Source organism: Aulonocara sp. 'chitande type north' Nkhata Bay, linkage group LG2, assembly GCF_057382095.1.
Source record: "Aulonocara sp. 'chitande type north' Nkhata Bay isolate Kocher_YH1m ecotype deep benthic linkage group LG2, A_spYH_male_GT1.1, whole genome shotgun sequence".
In the NCBI taxonomy this organism is placed as follows: Eukaryota; Metazoa; Chordata; class Actinopteri; order Cichliformes; family Cichlidae; genus Aulonocara; species Aulonocara sp. 'chitande type north' Nkhata Bay.
Genome location: NC_141345.1, coordinates 25,221,789 through 25,246,807, shown reverse-complemented (window position 1 = coordinate 25,246,807; position 25,019 = coordinate 25,221,789). Strand labels below are relative to the sequence as shown.

The 25,019-nt window shown below is 42.6% G+C and overlaps 3 protein-coding genes across 5 annotated transcripts in view; 1 reads left to right on the top strand and 2 right to left on the bottom strand.

The window, feature by feature from the left end:
* Positions 1-10,040, bottom strand: part of LOC147337910 (bifunctional heparan sulfate N-deacetylase/N-sulfotransferase 1-like) — a 49,994-nt gene extending 39,954 nt beyond the window's left edge. Inside the window, exon 1 of one of the 2 annotated variants that reach the window (XM_086312728.1) lies at positions 9,965-10,040. The gene's annotated coding sequence lies outside the window, so the exon portion shown is untranslated. Of the gene's footprint in view, positions 1-7,059; positions 7,283-9,964 lie in introns of those variants that run through there. The other variant, XM_086312718.1, reaches the window with a different exon arrangement.
* On the top strand, positions 9,552-15,454 carry rbm22 (RNA binding motif protein 22). Its single transcript, XM_086312741.1, has 11 exons — positions 9,552-9,717; positions 10,836-10,889; positions 10,996-11,025; positions 11,167-11,299; positions 11,398-11,498; positions 11,698-11,870; positions 12,006-12,206; positions 13,047-13,211; positions 13,586-13,674; positions 14,474-14,602; positions 14,755-15,454. Exons 1-11 carry the CDS (start codon positions 9,664-9,666, stop codon positions 14,907-14,909), a joined length of 1,284 nt encoding a protein of 427 aa, XP_086168867.1. The 5' UTR covers positions 9,552-9,663; the 3' UTR covers positions 14,910-15,454.
* LOC147337908 (myozenin-2-like) lies at positions 12,592-22,056 on the bottom strand. 2 transcript variants are annotated; one of them, XM_086312761.1, is made up of 6 exons: positions 21,946-22,056; positions 20,095-20,188; positions 18,001-18,149; positions 17,602-17,755; positions 16,831-17,014; positions 12,592-16,060 (listed from the first exon to the last, which is right to left on the bottom strand). In XM_086312761.1, exons 2-6 carry the CDS (start codon positions 20,174-20,176, stop codon positions 15,877-15,879), a joined length of 753 nt encoding a protein of 250 aa, XP_086168887.1. In that variant the 5' UTR covers positions 20,177-20,188; positions 21,946-22,056; the 3' UTR covers positions 12,592-15,876. The 2 variants fall into 2 exon arrangements, with proteins under 2 accessions (XP_086168887.1, XP_086168895.1); XM_086312769.1 differs by having other exon boundaries at positions 17,674-17,755.
* Between the last annotated feature and the right edge of the window lie 2,963 nt (positions 22,057-25,019).

The window sequence follows — 25,019 nt, the reverse complement described above, 5'->3', positions numbered from 1 at the left end:
CTCGAAGCTGCGCCCTTTGAATAAAAACTGGCCAAAAACCTGGCAAAACAAAGCTCATTCATCCTGCTGTCATTTGCAGTCTCCAGCCGTCCTTCTGTCTAGGTACCCCAGCTGTGTCTGGACCAACCTCCGCCAACACCTGTCCTGCACAGACAGGGACAGCTACACACACACAGGCAGAGGCATATCTCTCTGCCACACAGGATGAATGAGAGACAGCAGGCTAGGCAGACGTGGCACCGCCTCGGATCAGTGGAGGGGTACGCGCGGAGCTGCCAGAAGCTAAACCTGGGGTCGGCACCGTCACAATTCTTTCCACCTCAGCAATTCAAAATGGAAAAGAGGCGTGTCATCAGCTGCGGTCACTTTGTAGCGCTGTATTCTCAGTGTCTCGGTATGATTTTATGAACTGATATGGAGATGACCCATAACCCTGAGGATGACTCACAGTTTCCAAACAAAGATGAAGGGGGAGGAAGAAAGCGGGACCGAGCTGTTTAGATGAATTAGCGGCCGTTTGCATGCTAGAATGTTTTGTTTGCTCTGAAGTCAAATACACTCGCAGATGGGAGCCGACTGGACACCAGATGACTTGCTGTGATGTGGTAAAATCGTCTGCTTTGGGGCCAAGAGACGGGAGAGAGGGAAAGAGAAGAGAACAGGGGCACTGGGCACCAGATGCCCTACAAAAGTCAATGCAGTCCTGGTGGGATGCCACCACTCTGGCGCGGTCGACTCTCAAGCAACTGGACGGAGAACAGAAAAGAGCGTGCCACAGATCTGCCTGCTCTTATGTTGTATTGCCGTCCCAACGAACAACAACTATCATTACAGGCTAACAAAGGAAAACTAAAACCTCTACCTGACTTTGCGTAGGTGTTCACTGCCTGCTTTTTTTTTTTTTTTTCCACAGTATCACGGCTCATCGTGACAGCGCTGTAAACATAAACTCGAGTTGGCAAACAGAGAACACGGGTTGCCTGACAGCGTGAGGTCAAAGCTGTGATCTTGTTTAGGCTCGAGGAAGAGCCGTCAAACAGCATGAACACAGGCCTGAGCACTGCAAAATACAGTACAGACACTGATTACACTGTCAGTTATCTGTAAATTGGTACACTTAAGTACATCTAATGCAACCTGCTACACCTCCTTTTGTGAAGGTCACAATTTGTGCGCATGTTAGCAGCTGTAGTCCGTAGTGCTCCCGAATTTGGAAAGGTTATTCTAAATTTATTCTCACTTCATGATTAAGAAAAAAATGATGGAGCTTGTACTTGTGTGACACGTGTGGTCTTTGCTTTTTGTGAAAGCTACTTCATTGAGTCCGTTTCACACTTGGTGGGTGGATTACTGGGACCCAAAACAATGCAGTGCAGAGACTGAAGTAGTTTCCATGGCCTGTAGTCAGACAAACATAAAAGGGAAGTACTTTATAATGACAGCATGAGACTACATTAGGGGTGGTGCAAGTAATCAACGCAATCAAAGCCCGGACAATGCATTCCAGTGGAGAACAAGCTGCAGCTTAAACTCACCCATGATCACTTATAGTGAGTACTAAGACAGAGACCCAACAACGTGACGCTCTACAAGCACTGCAAATTGAAAATGGCTTATCACAAGTACGACTGCTACGCGCAGGCACTTGAAGAAAAAGCATCCAAGAGTGCTTTGTCAAGACTGCAGCAAGCGCAAGACACAGTATTGTTTACTTTGTGTCCTCATCCAAGCACGGTACATTACGATTATAAACACGAGAAACCCTTCTGTTAGTAGCAGACGCGTTAAAATTGATTTCGAGAAAATGGCCTGAATGAACGACTGTTGGTAGAGGATGTAAATCATTTCTGTTATTTCCCTTGCCCACAGATTATTTTAACTGCACATTACTCCGACTAATGAAATTAATCTATGTCATAACAATTTGGTTATGACAACAATCATCCGAGTAAAAATTTTTTTAAATATAAATCAAGGAGAGGGCTGCTGTAACGTAAAGTAATTCAATTAATCAATGTGTCACAGCAATACTTTTGAATTTCAGGACCAGTACTTTTCTAATAAGGCGTCCTATTTATTAGGGCTAATATAATAGTATTATTATTAATGTGCTAACAGGGCAGGTAGTGAAATTAGGTGAAGATTAAATAACTGACATGCAGTATTCAGGTGGGGAAATACATATTAACCTTTGGAACAACTGTTATATTAATTGACTTATTAAAAAACAATCATTAGATTAATTTTAAAAAAGTGTAATTATTAAGTGGTGCCCCATATTATATTCACATGCATGAAAAGCAGTGGTCAAATGTATATTTGGTATATGGCACTGCTTAACAATTTACTAGTTATTAGTTATGCAATTTTGCAAATCTTGCAAAATTCCACTTAAACCTTAAATTCTCCTACTGCCTGTTCCTCAGTGACATACATGCAAATAGATGAACTTTTCTATTTAGAGTAAGGGATGGATGCTATTTGCAACTAAACTGTATACAGACTGAGACATGCATGCGTGAGAGCGTGCACACATGCCAGTTCGACAGTAGGTGAGAGTATGTTTGTGGTATGCGTAGTGCAGTCACACACGGCCGGGGCCACGGCAACTGAATAAACACAACCACCCTCATCCCCGCCTCCACCACCACGCCAACTACCGTTACCTATCTTCCCTCAAAGTTCATGTAAATGAGCTTTAAGCACCAAACCTATAGTTTAAAATATAATCATCATTGATTTCTAGTGTAATATGTAAGACGGGCTTAAAATTTAAAATACCTGGATGCGTTAAAAGCATTTCTTAAAGCAACACCGAGATAAATCACTGACAGATCTCTAACTCAGTTGGAAAAAAAAAAGAGCAAACCAAACATCTAAATGGACAAAGGAGGGAAAAAAATCTAATCATATCCGATGACTGATAGCACTTATGATGAGGATGGGGGGGTTAAAATATCCGGCGGTGAAGTGATGCGTTCCCATTACGGCATCTCTCCATCTCTGAAAATGGCTTCATTAACAGGCCTGTGCCGAGAGCTCCCTCGCCGAGCGTACGAACGCGCAGTACCCCGAGGGTCCACCGGAAAGGCTGAGGTGAAGTCCATTAACACCCGACAGCTTGTTTTTTGACCACTAAATAAAACAAGATACTTTTTCTCTGTCTGCAGTATAAATAGCCTTTAGCTTAGGGGCTGGAGAGCACGAAAACTCTCCACTCGAAGTAGAAAATTAAACCCATTGATTTAGTGCTGTTGATCTGGAGGAAAGTGAAGATGTAAAAACCCGTACGAAGAGCAAGGTCACGCAATATTCAGAAGCCCGTGGACCTGAGAAACAGCTTCTTATCAAAATTTATACAGAGGGTAGCCAAACGAGGCTCTTTTGTTATTCATTAGAAGCAATTTAACAGCCAATCTTTGTTCAGTGTAACTCCCGCTGTGGGCCTAATCAGAGCACAATTGAGTTTAATGTACTAAAGACAACTGATGTTTTTCCTACTACGTCATTCATTCATTGTATCTTTTTCTGGATGAGCATGTCAACTAAAGAGATGTAAAGGTCTCTATCTTAGCAGTGGTAAGGGGAAATGGGTGTGATAAAAAAAAAAAAACCCTGTTCCCTGCCATATCTCATGACCTGTCTTGCTTTTCTGGCATTCATTCTGACCCCTCAGGCAACTAGAGCCGGCTACCTCGAAGCCCATGGCATAGGTCTTAATTTCCCAGCACTTACACTCCAGTCATGTGTCATTTGATGAAACACAACACCCCAGTTACCATTATTTGTCTGGATACAGGATCCTCTGGAATGTATCGGATTTCTGCCTCAGGGGGTATGCACCTCGGAAACATGGTCCTACCTCCACCAGCGACTCTCTTCCACCCTCCTCCCCCAACCCCCTCCGCTTTCCATTCAGTAAAATTCCACTAGAGGCCTGCTTGATTCGCACTGCCTCATCGCCGATCAGCCTAGCACGCATCACAATAGAGGAACAGTTTATTGTATTGAGGGCAGTTTTCCTCCTTTGCGTCACACTGCCAGCTAAAGAGTAAACATCACGCTGAACTCTACCTTTTGTGCAACCAAAGTTGAAGCCAGGTCACACTGCCATCTGTGCATGAAAGCAGGTCCCGGAGCTCTTAATGAAATTCAAATAGAAAAAAAAACGATTTTGTGCTCTGGTGCAACAAGGGTCACAACATATCTCCCCCTCCCCAGAGAGCAACAGTTATACCATGCGGTACTTGGGCTGGTAGTACGGAGTATCTCTGAGTCACTGGCCGGCGTAATTCAGTCTAGGGAATTATGACAGTGGAAAATCATTTCCCCGGGCCGGGGATGGGAGGCCATGGCTAATCGTTCAGTAATCTGATCTGCCTGCATACTGTAGCATTCAGCTAGCCTCGCCAGCCACTCGCACATGTGGACACCCCTACCGCCTGCCAACTGTCTGGATGGACGCTAGAGCCATTCAAAGACAACTCTCCAGGTTTTCCCGAGGATTACAGATGATATCGGATCATTTGCTAATACTCGGTTGTGCTGCGCTGTCTGAAATGTATTTACTTTTCTCCTGCTCTCCAATACGCCTCATGGTAGCCCAGCCTAAGCCCAAAAATGCCACCTCCACATTCCGGGACAGAAAAGACACTTAAACGCAATCTACTTTTTAGAGGCTACAGTGGCGCAATCTGCCTCTCGAACTCTGGCTTATTAATCCAAAAGCTTCATTTTAATGAGGGAACATCTGACTTTGTCTGTCAGACAGCAGGCTCTAGCTGGGTTTACGTCGAATTGCAGATTCCAGTATCTTGTGGAGCTAGTGGTGTTGTAGTAATATGTGAATAAAAACCATAGGGAGCAGCTCTGTGGCACAAAGCAGTGCTTATAACCAGCAGAGAAGGTTGAGGGTTGTTGGGGGGGGGAGTTGAGTTTGGAAAGATGCCTGGCTTCGGCCTCACACTAAAGAGAGGTCTGCCCCCCACACACAGAGTGGAGCTACAAGGAGCAGTGACATGGAAAAATACAAGCGCTGGCAAGTTGTTGGGCCCTGCAGCTCCCAACAATTACTGCACATAGCTTTAAATGTGATGATAGTTACTGCTTACAATTAAATTTACATCCACCTCTACAAGGAGATAAGCAACGACGAAGGGCTGGAGCCTCTGATCGACAGCCGATCTCCCTCTGTTCCCTGTTAAAACCTTAAAATCTACAATGACATACTGCCTGTGATCATGCCTCATTCTGATAAACGCTCAAGACGCGCCTCGGTGACGCGATCTGTCATACAGCATCATACCCGCGCTATTTTATCAACCTGCGTGTATGTGTGTGTGTGCGCGCGTGTAGGCATTGTAGCCCTGCTGCGCTGTTTCACAGGTATATCTAAGTGAAAAGATGTTGATATATGATCAAATGGATGCGGCAGCAGTGGCAGCCTTCATCAGCTGAAAGCGCTAGATCACAGCATGGTTGGCAGCCAGTGGGAGCAGTCAGATGGAGGGTTAGAACAACCAGACAAACAGTTGGCACGGATAAATAGAACACAACTTAGGATCTGGCTTTCCACAAAATTTTGACAAACAAATGACAGCAACCTCACTCCTTAAAAAAATATAATCTGAAAATGGAATAAGCCCCACTTTTTTTCTCTCTCTCTCTCTCCACAGATGCAGGGTGGGACATTTGATAAACAACACATGGCTTGGGAATAGCAAAAAAGGAAAAGAAAAAAAAGTTAAGCAATGGTCAAATGAATCTCTTGATACATAAAATCAGCAGGGCACTGCTTTTCACTTGCAAAAATTTGCTCTGCAGCTGAGGCAAAATGCAGGGAAAGTCCTTGTGACTTTGCCAAATACATTCTGAGCGTGAGTCACTGTTCTTTAGTAATCTCTTAGTCACTTGAGGTGCACACTTCCATGCTCCAACGCCCCAAGGCAACAGATTTCAGGCAGGTCTGGACTGCCTACCCCCCTTTTTTCTCTCTTTTCTTTTTTTTTTTTTTTAAGTGTTTATAGTTTTTAACGGATGCGGTGCTTGGTGGAGGCATGCATTTGCTCTATTTTACGCCAGACAAGAACAACAAAGCAGGCTCACAGAGAGAAGACACAAATCGTATCTGAGCCTTCCTTCTGTGCATGGCTGGAGCCCTTTTACAACAACCACCAAGCCACATGTAAACATATCAGAACCGGGTGCCTTTCTCGTGCATTTGAAAATGTCCCACTTTCTCAGAATACAAACCCCTCATCTGGTTAATAATTTGACCTAATCAGCTTCACATTATTAGTTGTAAACAGTTAGTAAATTAGAAAAATCAATAAACAAACACCAGCATTTAGATGACTCCTACAGGTATCTGATAAATCCCATAATAACAGCTTTGAACAAGCAAGTTTCAAGAAAAAAATATGATCACCTAAATCAAATGAAGTCATATTAAAGCACTAGTTACACTCCCGTGCTAATCTTTTGTCCACCTCTGCCACGCGCAGCAGACACTCGCATAAATCTGTTATTTTACGCACACTATCATTCGCCTTTTTAACCACAGCACTGTAACAGGTCTGCTGTTAACACTGCGGCCGGATAGCGCAAACTTATGGGAGGGCGATAATTTCCTAACACCGTGCACACTGAGCCACAAAGTTGTAGAAAGCAGTTCTGCTCGGTGCCGAGCTGTGCCGTCTGGTCCCCTCGATAAAGGAATTCCCGTGAAAATCACGGAGCGGTTCTATCCTGAGCACAAACTTCCACCCGACGCGCTCCACGACAATAACGTTAGCCCCTCGATCACCGCTGCTACGTGGACGAGCGTGAAATCTGTGCCGAGGGGCCGCCACCATAATAACAACGCCGGGGCTTTATGTTCCCAGCTAGTGGGCAGAGAGAGAAAGAGAGGGAGATCAGGCCGAAAAAAAACTGGCCTCATCTCCGTCTGCGCCAGACAACTAGCCTGGCCTGGGGAGACCGAGCGACGAGGCTTTCGGTCGCCTACCAAATAGCAAAAACACCGCGACGCTCCGTGCGGTCGTGTCGATTTTCACTCACCTTGTCCGTATGTGACGACGCACGGATGTTGTGCACAGGAGGCCGGCCGGGTTGAATGTGGTGATTTAAGCGCGCCGGGCTCACGTCGTCTCGGTTTGCTGTCGGCCGTGATGTGAAAGCGGGCAGAGCGGACTCGGCTGGGAGAAATCGGGAAATGTGAGAAAGACCCTCTCTCCTGCAGCTCTGTGCACAGGCAGTAGCCCATAACTGTCGTCAGGAGGCGCCAGCGCGGCGCATTTTTCCTCCTTCTGATATGCGCATGCATGCATGCAAGCTACAGAACTCCTCAAAGAAATCACTGTGCGATCTTGTTCCTGCAGGAGATTACTGCGGGAGCGTCCCTGATCGACAATGCGGAGATTATTTGTCTTCTTGTGCTTCCACATTTGTCGAAAACTATTACAATTGCACTTAAAAGTTTTTGATATATTTTTTTAGGAAAAGGGGTAGTTGAGGGAAAGGAATGCTATGCGCACAAGGAGCCAACATTTAGGTCATTTAACCGGTTTTGCATCAGTCTCTGTTTCCTTATAAGAAGCACTTACACAGTGTTGAGTCATAGTGGCTTTATCACTGCATTACTACAGTTATCCTTTCACACTATGGTATTTTCATTATCTTGTGAAGGATATGTCTAATGGAATACTTGTATTTGCAACCATAGTCTTGGTGATGCTTAATAATACAAAACATTTCACAGCAAACATCAATATCTTTGAATCATCTGCAATAAAACTGGTGACGACGGTCCATAATAGCCTAAATAACAACCGACTGTCTGTCGTGTCATGTGCCAAACAGATTCACACAGTATCAAGGCGATGACTTCTTGAAGCAGCTCTGTAACACGAAGCATCTGAGATGCGGCAGCACACCTACACGTCCTCTGACCTTGTGACTCTTGCAGTTGGTGATTTTAATTACAGGCCGGTTAATCCGAGACAAAGCCGTTCTTCAAAACAACTGGCTCACATGATCAAGGAGAAAGGGTCAGAAAACTCATTAGGACAAAAGGGCTGTGCCCAAAAGGTTTGCTTTGTTGTGCTATAGGGCAAGAGACTGTCTGTTCACCCCATTTGAAGAAAAACAACAGGACAAGGCCAGTGGAAATTTCTGCTCCCCTATTATGTAAATATGATTACTCAAACCCTCAATCATTAACAAATGGAGCCACCTATCTGATAGAATTCAACCAGTTTACACTTGAAATCCTAAATCTAGGTAAGAGATCAAAAGAAAAAGGACAACATGGGGATTTTCCACTTGGAGGTGATCATAAGGAATCCCAGACGCTTCATCTTGACTTGCTAAAGGGCAGCTGCATGCTGCCAGTGCTCCAGACCTCCATCTAATCCCTGCCCTCTGACTCCACAACCTCTCTGACCTTAAATAAACATTAGGGACTTAGTTGCCATCTGTAATCTTCAACATCCTTTGGCCCACTAATTGGAGTTTCACACCGCAAAGACACCCTGACCTGAATCAGAGCAGGTGGATAGACAAACTCTGTGTGTGTGTGTGTGTGTGTGTGTGTGTGTGTGTGTGTGTGTGTGTGTGTGTGTGTGTGTGTGTGTGTGTGTCGAGGACACAATTGGCCTACACGAGCTCTCACACATCAACCAAGCAGTCTGTCTGTCTTCTGTTTTTCCCTGTCTCCGGAAATAGCGCTTTACAGCCTTTGTTTACAACAAATATCTCTGTATCAGCACCTCAGTTAAGCAAATAAAGCATTAAAGTCATTTTAAACCTCCCCACAGGCTGTAAGCCATATCATATTAGGTCACTGATTTTTTTTAAGACATACTCAAAAAACACCAGTTGCGTTTTCTGTTTTTGGGGTAAATTAATATTATACACCTTCACAATTAACAGTTCGTGTCATAGAGCCAAAGGGAAAAGCACACAACAAAAACACACTCAGGTTTACACCCAAGGTGCAGATGGACGAGTCGGGGTTAGTATTTCTACTATACTGACAGTTATTCTCTGATATTTACGTTCCCATTTTATTTTATCGTAAACCTGATAGTTTCTTGAAATAGAGCGACATCCTTAGGTGAAACGTGGCTATCTGGCCCGCGGTGCATTGTGGGCTTTTGTAGTCTCGCAGACTACACAAGATTCCCACATCCCGCTAAACGAAACACATCCTCAAACTGACTCCTGATAGAACACATCCTAGACTTAAAAGTAAAAACAATAGTCAATTTAAAAATGTGTCGCCTTTCGCCCAGTGTAGAGCGAGGTCTGCAGGGTTGCCAGTTCTGCAGTTTTCCCGGAACTGGGCTACAGTTAAAATGCTGCAGGGTAAAAATTATTGGTTAAGTAGACACATTTCGAAGGAACTTACATGTACATCTATAAATACAAATTCATTTTTGAAATGAAACAATGCATACATGACTAAGCAGTTATATACATGTTTACATATCCCAGCAAACTGGTTCTAGTTCACATGTCATCCACTTACAGGTACTCTCTGCCAGCCGCTGCCTGTACCGCTACCAGCGTTGGCTGATGTGGGCGCCAGTTTTGATTGGCTATTGGGGTGGTTTTTCACGCACAGACCTGGCAACCCGTTCCGGTTGATCCACAGTCTGCAAAATGGCGACTTCCCTAGGCTCCAACACTTACAACAGACAGAACTGGGAAGACGCGGTACGTTTTATTGGGGTTATATGTTGCCGAGTGGTTTCAATGATTGAAGCACATTATGTTACGTTTCATTTCACGAGTTAATATAATCGCGAAACACGCTAGCTTTTTATTAAACTAGTCAGTTTTCTCGATAGTTAGCCTTCCGCTAGCTAGCGGTAGCTAGTTGTAGAAGCGTGGCTGCTAGCTTCATTAGCTCACCTGTGTACATTATTGCTTTCGATATTTTACATTAGTTCATGGAACATACCTTTTTCCACTGGATCCAACGAGACCATATTATAGAGTGTAGTAAAAACGACAGTGACTGAGCTTACAGCTATCATTGCTAACGTAACCTAACCCTGCGCTGTGTGATAGTTAACTGGCTGCACCTATAAAGGCCAGCACTAGCAGGCTAACAATGCTAAAACGATGGTAGGCGGGTGAAAATTTGCTTATATAAATGAATATGAGGAAACGAAAAAAGCCACATCATCCTGGGTGGAACCGCTCTAAGTGACACTGAAAAAACGAACCTTCTTGTTAGGCAGGTTTGACAGCGGCGAAAATATTAGAGAAAATTTAGTCTAAAAATAAAGTCTTTACACTACTGGGTAAATTCAACAGCGACTGATTGTTATATAAGGTCACAAACAGACCAGTCCTTAGTTGGAAACAAAAAACGTGTTTGTGACCTACCTAAACATTACTTACCCTATAAGGCAACAAATCAGTTTCCCTTATTGAGCTATGACACCACAGGGCATTTATCCAATGTTGGTTTTGTTAAGATGCTAGTCTATAAACTTTGCAACCCTAGATTATGTAGATGTCGCTTCAGCCATAAGATCTGCCTATATTTAGATGTTTGGCTGATGCTGTCTGTGAGATGGATTAGGGCAAGGCCGTTTTCAGCACCCAGCACTTGGACTGAAACAGCATCCTTTAACAGATGGCAAAATAGGTCCCATAGCACGTCTTGTATTCAGTCTTACCTGTACGTGTGCCAAGGTGCTCACAGCAGAAGGTGAAGCAGAGATGGGGAGCCAAGTCGGTCTGTTGAATAACTTAATTCAAGGAATTGTTGGATAAACCGAAGATTACAGTGCTTGATTTTCACGGTTCTTCTTTCTCCTCAGGATTTTCCAATTTTGTGTCAGACATGTTTAGGAGAAAATCCTTACATTCGTATGGTGAGTGAGCATCCCTGTGCTTTCATAGCAAATTCAAAACTATTTGCTTGTAGTGTTAATACCAGCAAATGTGCAAGTCCAAATATGGTCATGCTTTGTTTTACAGACCAAGGAAAAATATGGGAAAGAATGCAAGGTATGTTTTTTTTGTTTTTGTTTGGGGGGGGGGTGCCTTAACTGTTTAAATTGTACATATTTAGCCCACATTGTACAGGCCTTTTTGATGCATGACAATAAAGGGCTATTCTATTCTAATACGTCGCTCTCCGCCTATCAGATCTGTGCTCGGCCCTTTACAGTGTTCCGATGGTGTCCAGGAACACGGATGCGTTTCAAAAAGACAGAAGTCTGTCAGACCTGCAGTAAAATGAAAAATGTTTGTCAGACATGTCTGCTGGACCTGGAGTATGGTGAGTCTCCTCTGGGTTTTGTCGCTGTGCAGATTTCATGAGCTCCTCATTTATATAGTTCTGAGCGTAACCCTCCTGTCATATCTTGTGTTTGACAGGTTTGCCTATCCAAGTCCGAGACACTGGACTCTCCGTTAAAGATGAGGTTCCTCGGTCAGATGTGAATAAAGAGTACTACACACAGAACATGGAGAGAGAGGTAAGCTCCTTTCTCATGACTGCAGTATGATTTTTTTGTTTGTTTGTTTTGGTTTGGGTTTGTTTATTTTTTAAGTTGTTATGCTTGCACAGTGATAACAGTCTTTACTGGTCCAATGTCTGATCCAGTGGTTTTTTTTCAAGCAAACATAAGAGAGATTTTCCATCCATCATGCCTCTCTGGACTTCTTTGTTTACAGATAGCCAATTCCGATGGCACTCGGCCAGTGGGCCAGCTTGGTAAGGCTCCAAGTTCTAGTGATATGTTGCTGAAGTTGGCTCGGACCACACCATATTACAAGAGGAACCGGCCACACATCTGCTCCTTCTGGGTCAAGGGAGAGTGTAAGAGAGGGGAGGAATGTCCCTACAGGTGAGTGCCATGATGCTAGTCTCCATGGAGCTGATTCTTTCTTTTGATATCAGCTCACATATATTAAGACATCGCTATGGGTTAGTTGAAGTTTCATATCATATTTATTGTTTTTCTGTTGCCCTCTTTACACAGGCATGAGAAGCCCACAGATCCTGATGACCCTCTAGCAGACCAAAACATAAAGGATCGTTACTATGGCATCAATGACCCAGTGGCTGACAAATTACTAAAGCGGGCTTCAACTATGCCCCGACTGGACCCACCAGAGGACAAATCCATCACCACTCTCTACATTGGGGGGTTGGGAGACACTGTTACAGATGGAGACCTCAAGTAAGCATTTCTGTTTCATAATGACCTCTTTTACAGCTTGCTGTGATAATTTATTGTTATGCCTCGATGCCCGGGACAGCTGTGGCTGGAGGCATTGTGTTTTTGGCTGTCTATTCATCCATCTGTTCCATTCCTATCTTATCTCTCTCATCACTATTTAAATCAGGCACAAACAAAGATGAGCTGGTTAGAATAATACAAAATGCAAATGTCTAATTATACTAAAATGATCATAGCGTATGTATCTTTGCATGCTCCTTATCGCCTCCAACACAAGTGCACTAATCTTGATGAAACTTTGTATAAACATTGCCTAGGGCCCTGTGAGTGCCGACATTTATATGGCCTATAGGAATATTTTATAGAAATCCCACAGTCGTTTATTGTTGTACATTTGACAGTTCAATTGATCGGTGCAGTGTCAGAATAGAATGTTGCCACAATATAATGTATCATAGCATTACACTGTAATGATCGTAGCATATGTATATTTGTTCCTTCTCCGCGATGCATAGCAAGGGCGTTTGGCAGTAATACAAAATGCTGATGGGATGTTCTACGAGAGCAATTTGCTGACTTTTACTCAAAGAAATAAGTCAGGAAAAGAAGAAGAGATTGTGGTCATATGTCACGTTTGGTCAGATTCTAAATTGGTAACACTTATCTTTCGTGCCTGCTTAATAAACTCTTCTAAAGCTTCCGCTACATGTATTATTAGGCTAGACAGCTGTTGTTGCCGGCTAGAGGGTTACAGCCACAAGCGGATATTGTTATTTCTACTTACTGCAACACAGCAAAATTTACAAAGTATTTTTATTTCACTATTTTGTGTCATTGCAGGAGTCACTTCTACCAGTTTGGTGAAATCCGAACCATTACCATAGTCCAAAGGCAGCAGTGCGCTTTCATCCAGTTTGCCACGCGGCAGTCAGCTGAAACGGCTGCTGAAAAGTCCTTCAACAAACTCATTATTAACGGACGAAGACTCACTGTCAAGTGGGGAAGGTAAGAATCCGATCAAAAGTTAAACATTGTCCAGCTTTGTGAATATTAAGAGCAACACCAGAAGGTACTGAATCCATTAAAGGGGGCTCATAACAATGTAAATTACAAAACATCATTTTGCAATCTGATTTATAAGCTTAACTCCCATAAACCCCCACCAAGGAGAGCCATTTAGGTAAAGATGTCAATTTTAAAAGTGATAATTTGCCATGTTTAAAGGTAATGCCCTGACATAATGCTTGACTCAAAGTGGAAATGTAGAAAGAGTTTAATCAAATTATGTCAGGCAGGAGGCTTAAAATTGATTTTGTCCTGGATGGTGAATGTTGCAGTGTCATTAGTCATTGTTTGACTTGTGCTGTGTGCCCATTTAGGTCCCAGGCAGCAAGAGGAAAGGAGGGAATCAAAGATGGTGTCAGTGAGATGGGTACCAGACTTGATCCTGTGCCTGGACTGCCTGGAGGTGAGTCTCGAAGAGTGTGAGGATGTGTGTGTGTGTGTGCGTGCATGAAGAACATTTAGAGTTGTTCTTGCGGCGCTGAGCATTTGTGGTAGGTGTGTATGGGCAGGATTTCAGCTGTGCTTGATTTAGGGTTAAAAATGTTCCTTATTTATCTTATACTGAGCTATTCAGTTCATCATCTGTCCCACACCAGTCATTTTAGCTTTTCTCCCTTAAACCTTCAGTTCTGTACTGACACTGGTGGGGAATAGAGTCACTGCAGAGGGGAAAAAAAGCTGAGTGAATGTGACTTTTGGAGTAAAGCAAAGAGTCTGCCGTTCCTTTTTTTCAGTGTTTCAAGGTAGTTGCACTTTAGAGCACAAATAAGATTGTGTGCAGCTCCACACAACCTTGGAGGAAGTTGCCACATTTGCAGATTTCATGTGAATCCAAGTGGAACGGACACTTCATCTGCTGTGACTGCGTATGTACTGCAGCTCAGGTTCAGCTGTCAGACACAGCGAGCAGAGGAGAAAGCGAGCTGTTGCATGCTGTTTGATGTCTGCATCTAATTCTTATTTGTTGTTTTACAAACTCTCAATTAACTCATTCACTGCCAGCCATTGGCAGTGAATGAGTTAAACCCATTGACTCATTCACTGCAATTGACGGCTATAGACGTCAATGGCAGTGAATGAGTTAATATGAAATCTGTGCGTGTAGAATTGGGCTAATTTGGCAAAATCGGACATAAAAACATCTTGCTGGCCTGTTGCCATTTCCTGTTTAGTTTCTAAAACTTTGCTCTTCTTTGCACTAGCTCTGCCTCCACCGCCAGCTCTAGATGAAGAGCCTCCTGCCAACTACTTCAACCTTGACCCCAGCTCCTCTCCTGCTGTCATGAACATTGCATTACCCCCACCTCCAGGCATCAATCCACCTCCTCCAGGTAAAATTATGACTTATTAATGTGTATTTTATAGTATAGTTTATGAATTTTTTTTTTTTTTAAAGGCATCAGTCTTGGTTTAGTCACTTACATAGGTGTACACAGTTTGTAATTGTAGATACTTAGCATGTTTATTTCCTTTGCTCCCTTAGGCTTTGGCCCTCCAATGTTTCACCACATGGGTCCCATGGCCCCGCCTATGCCCCCTCCAATGAGCATGAGACCTCCAGGTCAAATCCACTACCCCTCTCAGGATCCTCAGCGCATGGGTGCCCATGCTGCACATGGAGCACGTCATGGCGATTAGCAGTCAGAGGGAAGTCGTGCTGTTATTAGATGTCGCTCTTCTCCTTGTATTCAACCTGGTCAGGACACATTGCAAACTGGCGGTGAACCCAAAGGCAACGTCTGGGAGCAGGACATCGCATAGAAAACAGTCGGGTTTTTTTGTTATGTTTTTTTTTAAATACTCCACCTGCAGAGCAGTGAATGATGTGAAGAAGCACCATCTGTGTCTGGAGAGACGACAACCAGGATCTTGCAAGTTGTCAAAAAGTAGCCAAAACGGCATCTGAACACCTAACGCCTAACGTTTTAAAAGACTTTAAAAACAAGAGCGCTGACCACACGGGTTTCAAAGCCTCCTGTGGTAGGAACCATTGTGTGTGTATATATAAAATGTTTTTCCTTAGGTTAAACTTGTATTTGTCACATTGTGTGTAGTATAACGTGCAGTTAGATTCTGTTAATTTCAGTTGACTTTTTTATCTGACATCATCTGACTTACTTTATTGTAAGGCTTTCTTTGAATATTGTTTTCATTTGTCATTAAAACGGCTAACTTTTTCCATCCATCGTCTCTGTGTGCATTATTCATCATTACTTGTATAACGGCGTCTGGCAGCTTCTGATTAATAGAGAAGATGTAAAGCTGCAGAGTGAAGGGAAAGGAGAGGGCAGGCAGACATTGAGACATTGATGGGATCAGATACTGCTCGAGGTGACAAACAGGAACAATAGGTAGGACTGATCAGCCTGTGGCAGCATTGTCCTGGACTTGACTGAGTGTGTAATGAACTTGGGAGTTCGCCTCAGCTCATCAATCCACTCGGCAGTAGAAAACCACTTTGTATATCATGCAGGAGTACTTTTTTTCTTCTTCTTCTCCCCTGCGGTGCTTTAGGATTAACAGAGGGTTCGTCTTTGTAGGAGGAGAAGAGCGATCATAGGCCAGAGTTTCAGTCTTTAGCTTCTTTTAGTCTGTCAGCTTCTCTTCATAGTTCATTAGATTCAGGGCAGTAATCGGGTCCCCATCCCCTGGGTGCTCTGTTGAAGTTGGGGCGACGGCACATGCGGTCCAGAGCGATGCCAGGAAGTTGCTGGGATTCTACAGCCTCAAAGCTGATCACCGGGATCACCCGTTTGCTTGCCACAGCGCCCCCAAATGGCATTGGAGATCTGAGAAACAAAGAAGAGTCTTTTGTGGTTAAGTAAACACTTTATGGTGGAACATTACCTAGAAGTGTTAGCTTACACTCCTTCCCTTAAAGCGGGTGTCTTTCACATGATACCTAATATGAATTTGGAAGTCCCTGCTCTAAACAGAAGGCTCTTTTAACGGTTAAAAAAAAAAAAACCCTAACAGGCATTGGGGGTGAACTTGACCTCCTTTACTAACACAGCTGCTCTCACTGTTAGAGTTCAGATTTAATTAAGCCTTCATAATAACTGTAAGTGTGTAAAAAGATCCTTCCACATTGGCTTCAGTTTCAACCTGGCTGTCAGAATTTATTTATCTGACAGCTTCAAGTGAGTAAAGCCAGTTGGTCTTTCATATATTCTCCGTTTATCCGTCTGCCCAAGCGTAACCTTTGTCCTGCCCTCGCTTGTGTGATGCAATTCCTTGTGTGCCATGAGAGACGTGATTCTCTTTCGTGTGCTGGTTTGTCCTGTGGGGCCATTTAAAAGCTTGCAACCCCTCAGTAGATCGTTTTTCAAGAGCCAGTGTTCAAAATAGCCATCACAGATACGTCACTCCTAAGGAAGTGCAAGCCAGACACTGGATTAATTTTCAAACCATGGAAACATGGAGCGGAGCCGACGGGAAGATATGATAGTGATGGATAAGGTGGTGAGGTCATCTGTGGGACTATTTGTAGAACTGTGGGCTTCTAACAGACTAAGATTTACCACTTTTTGATTTATTTGGGGTGAAAGGGCAGATTTACCTGTTGAAGCACCTGTAGTTGGAAGCCTGTAGTCTTTGTGGGGGCTGGGGCAGCTGAGTATTGAGGGTGTTCAGGAGCTCCTCATTGTCTCCCAAAGCTTCCATCCATGGTGAGCAGTAGGATTTGGGGATTACCGTCGTGTTGAACTTCTCACGAGGAATTTCCTTCAGAGGGCCGGAATACCCTGACATGAGCAAAAATGTAGTATCAGCGGCTAAAAATAGCACACCGCTTTGGGCAAAGAGAAAAGTTTGACTTCAGTTGTGAGTGTGTGCTAAATTCTATGTAAATGAGCTCAACTAAAAAAAACTCAAAACCCACTAGATAAAAATCATAAAAGCTCTCCTTATTAAAGCAGACACAGATCTAATATGAATATGTTTGATATCACCCCTGTCAATAGGAAATAGGAACTACAGTAATTAGATCTCAGTGTGAATCCCTGATAATAAACAGTGCTTATCTCACTGTCAGTCAGAGTGTAAGCGGTGCCTTCTGTTGGGGCAAATACACAACAGCACTCGGCAAAGATGCTCACACTTAATTGCTTTCTACAAACTGCCAACTCTCCTGGCACCAATAACCATCAAACAAATCCATGTGCCCGATGCATTTCCAAAACAAAGGTGAGCACTTGCAAACCAGAGTGTGCTACAATGACCATGCATTGCTCAAGCGTTTCCTCTATCCAGGCACTGGCATTGCAACGAGCAAGTCTCATGGCTTGTGCTTTTGGCAGTCCTTGGCAATCCTTTCATTGTCGTGTATTACCTGGAGCCAGGACATCAGGACTGCCCTTCTTTGCTACAGTCTTCTGAAGGTTCATGACCAGGCTATGCTTACCAGGGATGGAGAAAGCCTGGTTCTCTTTTCCTGCCTGCACCTCTTGGATGACTTGCTGGGTAGGAATGGGCTCCGCATAAACCTAGGAAAGATACTGGGTTAATTTACTTATTACTTTCCTAACAAGTTTCCTTGTTGTGATGCTGATATGGCAGTAATTCTTCATGATGTGAGGTAAAGTGGCCTCTTGCTGTACTACAAATTGCACAAGGGCTAAGAAAATGCTTTTTTGCTATTAATCGTAACTGTTCGATCCATGTAGCACACTAAGCTGTTACAAGAGAGTATACACATGAGAAACAGTTTCCTAATCTCTCACTTTCTTACATTACTGGTGTTGGCAGCACTCTCTACTGTGAATCTCTCAGCCCTCTTCTGTCTCTCCTGAAACATGCGAGAACCCCGATTAGAGAGAAGGTTGAGCTCCTCCATCATCACGTCTTTTGGAACGCTAATCTTCTTCCCCAGGTTCAAACCTTGTGCAAAACAGGATACACAAAGAGATACTCATGTTTTAAAAACTGATTACACGTGGCATTTTTTAAGTTACAGCTCATACTACAGAAAATAATTTGCTTCAAGATTTTGTGCAGTGAGGCAGCGTGGATGTGACCCTCCATAAATACTTTTAGCTGTTGGTGCTAATTAATGATGGCAGCAACTTGCAGACGTTTGGAAGGAGAAGGGCAGTAACAACAGGCTATTAAGGACCTTTGGCAAATCATAAAGTTCCCTCTGGTCCTCTTATTTCTGTCAACATTAAACAGCTGAGAGGGACTTATATATAAAAGTAAAAGCATGGGAAGCCTCACTTAGTTGGTATCCTCAGAGCTTTTGCTCAGGGTCTCTTCTTGTGTGATATCCCGGCACTGTGGAGGGTCTCAAATAACCTCAAGGTGATGTCAAGAGGTGTGTAATGTCTGTTGTGGTCCAAGGTTGCATGGGTAACCGGCATATAAATAGGCTCTTTGGATGAAAGACTTGTGTAAGAGCGGCTCTCTTACTTGCACATGATAAGTGTTCGGGGAGGTTTGGGCATGTGCCATCCTGGAGGAGCTGTCTTTGATCAGCTTGTGTAAAATTCAGTGGTGGGAGTCACATTTTGCTGAGTTTAGGAGACTTAGTTTCAAAGTGTAGCTGGCGGCCAAAACTGGAAAACAAACAGTGCAAATGGGATGGTCCCCACTGGAATGTGCAGAGAATTTCAACAGCACTTTGGCCTTCCGGGGATTTCAGTATACTACAGTTCATTTCTCTCCAGGCAGTGGGCCAGCATGTGCTGATGTTTGGCTCAGTTCAATCTGTTGGTCCCAGATATGCTATATGTCACATGGGACATGGGCTCATATCCACACGTTATTTTATGGAATATGAGGAACTGTGATCCTGCATGAGGAAGTTAAGAGTAGAAGGTATGTGAGGGTGATACAAGACCTGCATGAGAACAGTGAGAGATTGGTGAAGTGTGTGGTAGGAGTGACAGAAGGGTTCAAGGTGGGAGTGGGATTACTTTCAGCCCCTTCCTTTTTGCAATGATTGATGGAAAAAAAAATGGCGCTGGCAAAGGTCGGCAGCCTTAACCCAATTTCCTTCGGGGTCAACCTTCAGGATCAATAGAGTTTTATTGAATTGAATTGAATGGACGGGCTGACAAATGAGATCGGACACAAGTTTTTGTGGACTATGATGTTTGCAGAAGATATCTGTAGTGAGAATAGCAAACAGATGGGAGAGAGCCTGGAGATGCGGAGGTATGCTCTGGAGAGAAGAGGAATGAAAGTCAGTAGAAGCAAGACAGAAATCATGAGTGTGAATGAGAGGGACAGAGGTGGAAAGGTGAAGATGCAAGGAGTGTATGCAGTAAAGGTGGATGAGTTTAAATATCTGGGGTGATCCAAAGCAATGGACAGTGCACAAGAGAGGTGAAGAAGAGAGTGCAGACAGGGTGGAGTGGGTGGAGATGAGTGTTAGGGGTGGATTTGTGACAGAAGGGAAAGGGAAGGTTTTTAAGATGGTAGTGAGACCTGCTATGAGGTATGGTTTGGAGATGGTGTCTCTGACAAAAAGACAGAAGGTGGTGCTGAAGATGTTAAGACTTTCATTGGGAGTGACCAGGATGTACAAGATTCGAATGAGTCGTATAGAAGAGGGATAGTGGAGAAATGATGCTGAATATAGAGGCACGAGAAAAAAAAAACACAGAGAAGATGGATGTAGTGAAGGAGGACATGCAGAGAGCCTCTGTGAGAGATAATGGGATAAAGGTAGATGATCTAAAGGGACCAACTAAAAGAAGAAGTAGACCAACGTGCATAAAAGCATTGAAACTAATATGCAAATGTTTTGTACACATATGTCAGTTCTATTTCCTGATGCCCTGACATAGGCAGTAATAAAACAAAGCATCTAAAATACACTTACCTCCCCTGACTTCCTTAGACAGACCCTTAGTCTGCAACAACCTCTGCTTAGTCATGTGATTCACGTCTGACTGCATCATCATTCACAGCTTCCTCTAAGGAACACATACATTTTCATCATCAGTATAAGGGCTAATGTGTAATTTCTCCCATATAACATAAACACAGAATCTTTCTAATCTGTCTTTCTTTCTTTCTGATTTAGTGACATTTTATAATTAGATATTTTTATATCACTGATGTTGATAAAACTTAGCTATGCCACCCCTCACCCATATGCCACAAATCCTTAGTAATGTAACCCAGTACTTAAAGAAAAATGTTTGGATTCTGTGTAAAATGTAAGAAATACAGATTACAAAAAATTACAAAAGATCGAAAACCAATTTCTTAAACGAGAAACTGAATTTTTTTTTCATACTGAATATGTTAAGTAGAGAATTATCTTTTGGTCAGATGGATTATAAACAACTTCTTGCACAAATTCTCTGCATCCTGTGGGTTAAAAAAGAAAGGGACTATCCAGCTTAGAGGTGGAAAGCACCTACCTGCAAATTGCAGAGACTATCCATATTATGCAAATCTGGAGAGGCATTATTGATGCTGAACGTTATACACAGGCATCGGAACATACAGTTGGGTTCATAAATATTTGGACAATCACACAACGCTTGTAGCTGTGTCTCTGTACACCAAAATAGATTTGAAATCACACAGTCAAGATGTGATTGAAGTGCAACTTTAATTCAAGGGGTTCTATAAAAGTATGGCATTAACTTTCAAGGAATTGCAGCCAATTTTATAAACAGTCCTCAAAAATAATTGGGCAAAGTAACATACATACAAATATAAGGATTGTCTATTTTAAGAAAATACCAATTGTACTAATTTGGCTACTTCAGATCTTTAATATTTAATTTGCCACAGAATAACAACAGAGATAGGCCTCACCTGGTCAAGAACCTGCTTGTAAATCAAAATCCAATTACTTATGATCCTCTGAAAATGCGGGACTGTGTTTAAAAACGCCTGTGATTCCCAAAGAGTTCATGTATTTTTTTAAACCCCTCAAATTAAAGCCTAAAGGCTACACTATAGTCACATGACTGTCTGATCATAAATCCACTGTGGTGGTGCACAGAGGCAAAATTACGAAAAGAGAAGGTCTTAATTATTTTACTAAAACTAAACCATATTCATAAGATCATGACTGTAAAGTTAAAGACTCTGGGCTCTAAACTTGGGTGCCTGCAGTCCGGGCCTGTCAGTCACTGAGAGCGTTTGGTGCACCATGAAACCCAAATTATGACAAGGGAGACCGCAAACCGTTAAGTAGCTGAAATCGTATATCAAGTGAGTACAAGAAAATAATAAACTTGGTCAATAAAGTCCTCAAACCCTTACAGGCTGTCTGTCGCCTGTAGAAAAGTTAAAAAAAAAAACCCAACCAACCAAAAAAACAAAAAACTGTATAAAAACAGTATAAAAAACAGTTTTTGTCAAAACAAAGTTAAAAATTAATAAAATCATGTCAGTGTTTACATTTAATCTGCACTCATTTCACATACATATAGTCAATGATGATTTGCACTGCATCACCATACTCTTTTTTAAAAGGTGGCCCAGCTTTCTTTGAAAAAAATGTATATTCTGCAGATTTTTTTGGTACACACGTACTCCGGTCATGGGTCTAAACAAAACGGGCAGATTACTTCTTTACAATGAAAATAAAAATATTCACTTAGCTGTTCAGTTATGCTTCTGATAAACAGTCATTTATGAATCCTGTGTCTTATGTCACTCCTTATTTGGATGATACAAAGGTTTGCACTCCCCTTATTTTAGTCCTTACCTGCTTCTCTTGCTTCTGCTGCCTGCCTGTTTGCCGGGTGTTGGAGCTGGTTGGGGTGTTTGTGTGGTTTGTTCTTTTACTGTTGCTGGGATGCTTCCACGCTCCACTCTGACACTCCTCAGCACAGAGGGAGCAGTCTGTATAAAACTCATCCCAAGATGCCTCCAGTGCTTACCTCACTGAGTTTATTTTAGCAGAGGGGTAAGAGGACGAGGATGGATCGAGGGAGTATTTGAGGAGGAGGGGTGGCACTAGCGATTTAGGGAAAGGGACGAGCACAAAGATTTACATCCTGACCTCAAGCTTCTGTGATGATAAAAATCGGATCCCTTCAGCGTGTGTGTTTGATGACAGCAGCTGTCCAGACACTTGCGCACTGAGGCCAAGCCCCCAGCCTCCCCCGTTGCAAACTTGGACACTAGAACGCGGTTTTGGAGAAAGAGCTTCAGGACTGATCCGAGGTTGTGGCTCTGAATCTAGTTTGGTTGTTCTTTGAGTTTCTAGAGGTGGGAGATCTTTAGCTGAGTTATTCGGCTGTGTAAATGATCACAGTAAGCAACCATGCAATACTTTTACTATCTGGATTTAATTTATTTGTTGGTTTACCAACTGCAGAGAAACTCCAATAGTGACTTCTGCATAAATACTTTTTGCCTTGCACAATGCGTAATGACCTTTAACTTTATTTTTGGATGCCCTTTTTGAACTAAAGTTAATTTTATCATGCAGTTTTTCTTCCCCCCCCCAAATTGATTCATTGAGCTCAGCAGGAGTCTGGAGGGGGGGAAAACCATTTTCTTTATCCCTGCTGAGATTGGATATCGATTTTGCACCTGCCCTGCTCCACAATACCACTATCTCCCAGTGGGAAGCCTCCCAGCCTGAAAGAAAATGTGAAGTCATCCCGAGTCACAGAAAACCAGCTGCAAACAAACAATAAAAGCTGAAGAGTTTCTGCCCATTAAAGGTTTATTTAAGAGTGTTTGTTTAGTAGAAAAAGCAATTTTGCTTTTTTTTAAAAAGAAAAACCCCCTCATAAAGGTTTAAACATTAAAAGAAAAAATAAATCTGCTTTGTGTGGTTCAGTCACATGTCGGGAACAGTGAAAACAGTTCATAACTCAAGTCTACTCTGAGCTAGATAAAGTAATAAATAAATAACACACACATACACATTCAGATTTTGTGCATTGATAATTTTATTGCAAACAAGAGGATGATAAAATGAAGGCAGAAGTTTCTCAAATTGGTCTCATCTGTGTTCGAGAGGCGTCTTCCGCAGGGAGTTTGTGTCACATTGAGAGGTGCACAGCCACCAGGCACTGACAGCTGACACAAGAACAAAAGAGTCCCATTCAGACTCAAGGGTTTTGTGCAATTAGGGCGCCTTTAAAATCGTTTGCCCCGCTGGCCTTCAGATGAATCCTTATTGGCAGAGTGAAGAGCTGGAGAAAGCAAAAGCAGCAGTATAAGTACACGTCTTTTTATAGCTTCCCGCTAAAAGCTAAATGCATTAATATTCAGCTTGCAGCCCTGAAAAAGTCATCATTCTGAACTTTTCTTATCGCTTGCAGGTGCCTTGGGGAGGACTGTTGCAAGTCAGTCAGCTGGGGAGGCGTCTTGCTATATAGTGCTAGTCAGTCTGAGCTTCAATCCAGTGAGAAATAATGTATGGGCTTCTGTGTGAGAGTCATGACTTCATCAAGGAGTCTTACGGAGACGATGTGTGGAAGCTGGTCAGAGAGAGCAGATGTCAGGTGGGTACACTGGCATGGCTTTATGCTTTATAGTCATCCATGGACTAATAATATATTTTAGGTCTGTAGTGTGTGACTGCATCCAAGTCAACATGATAGCACTTTTATTCATTGCTCTGTCACTTTTGTCTGAAAGGTCATAGTCAACAGGCCAGAACAGCTTCTTCACCTAAGTCAGAGCGTTTGCATTTGCAGGTCTATATTGAGAGTTTCATTCCCCGGATTGCAAAGGCAGCATGTAGAGTGACAGCAACACCCCACAAGAGGCTGATGAACTCCTGGGGTGTCTGCTTCCTGGGTTTTGTTGAGAAATATGGTTATGACAGGATCCTTGAGGTGAGAAAAGATACAGATGACAAAACTGTCACGGCTGTTGTTCTGCTAGTGGGTGTTACATGAGTGTAATACCATGCAGCTTCTTCCATATCCAGAAGATATCGGTGGGTTTGGAATAGCTTGTGTAACTGCAATAAAGGACTAATAACACTTAGATATAGCTGGCGGACTAAAACATGGACTGTAAATGAAAGATATTCAGAGATAAGATGAAATAACATCAGATTGGATTATTTTTAAAATGGATGAAATATTCTGCATTAAACATCTTAAATGACTTTGTCCCTGTATGATTACTTTATTAAAAAAGTCAGAGTAACATGTGACTAAAGGTGTAATTTCTCTGTAGTTAAATTGCATTTCACTGTATTTTATCAGCTCTTTAGATTTTCCCCCACCTTATGGTAGAGATGTAGTAGGGATTCAGAACAGTGATGGTGAAAGGAAGAAAAAAAAGTTAGGCTTTGTTTCATCATTTTACGATTATTTAGGGATGCAACTTTGATGATTTGTTTTTTCTTGTAAGGCGGTGAGGGAGAACAATCCTCAGAGGGTTTATATTCATATGATAAAGGGACAATCCATCATGCACATCAACATAGTCAGGATTAAATAAAGCTAAAAAAATAAAGATGTAAAAAGGCTAAATTAATCCAGTCCATAATACGGCCTGTGCTCTGAGAATTACAGCTTACTTATGATGTACGATGAGGAAATCTTGTTTTTCAGCAAAATTACCATGAAATTATGCATCACTTAAAACAACCTAGAATGTACTTAAATGTAATTACACTCTAATTTGTTTCCAGAAAAACCTGACTTGTCACCCCCTTATTCTAGTGTACCTACCTTAAAGTATTTGTAGGTAAATATAATTACATTAAAATTCAAATAAAATACAATGAATTTCCAGTTACTTACAAAGGGATTACACGCTTTGTTGCAGGGCACATTACAAAGGGTTTCCAAAGTCATTCTCTCT

Coding starts and splice junctions, on each gene's coding strand:
- rbm22 (XM_086312741.1), top strand. CDS start 9,664: ATGGCGACTTCCCTAGGCTCCAACACTTACAACAGACAGAACTGGGAA. Junction 11,026..11,166: donor AATATGGGAAAGAATGCAAG/GTATGTTTTTTT, acceptor TCCGCCTATCAG/ATCTGTGCTCGGCCCTTTAC. Junction 11,300..11,397: donor TCTGCTGGACCTGGAGTATG/GTGAGTCTCCTC, acceptor TGTGTTTGACAG/GTTTGCCTATCCAAGTCCGA.
- LOC147337908 (XM_086312761.1), bottom strand. CDS start 20,176: ATGATGATGCAGTCAGACGTGAATCACATGACTAAGCAGAGGTTGTTG. Junction 17,756..18,000: donor GTGCTGCCAACACCAGTAAT/GTAAGAAAGTGA, acceptor TATCTTTCCTAG/GTTTATGCGGAGCCCATTCC. Junction 17,015..17,601: donor TCCTGATGTCCTGGCTCCAG/GTAATACACGAC, acceptor TGCTCATGTCAG/GGTATTCCGGCCCTCTGAAG.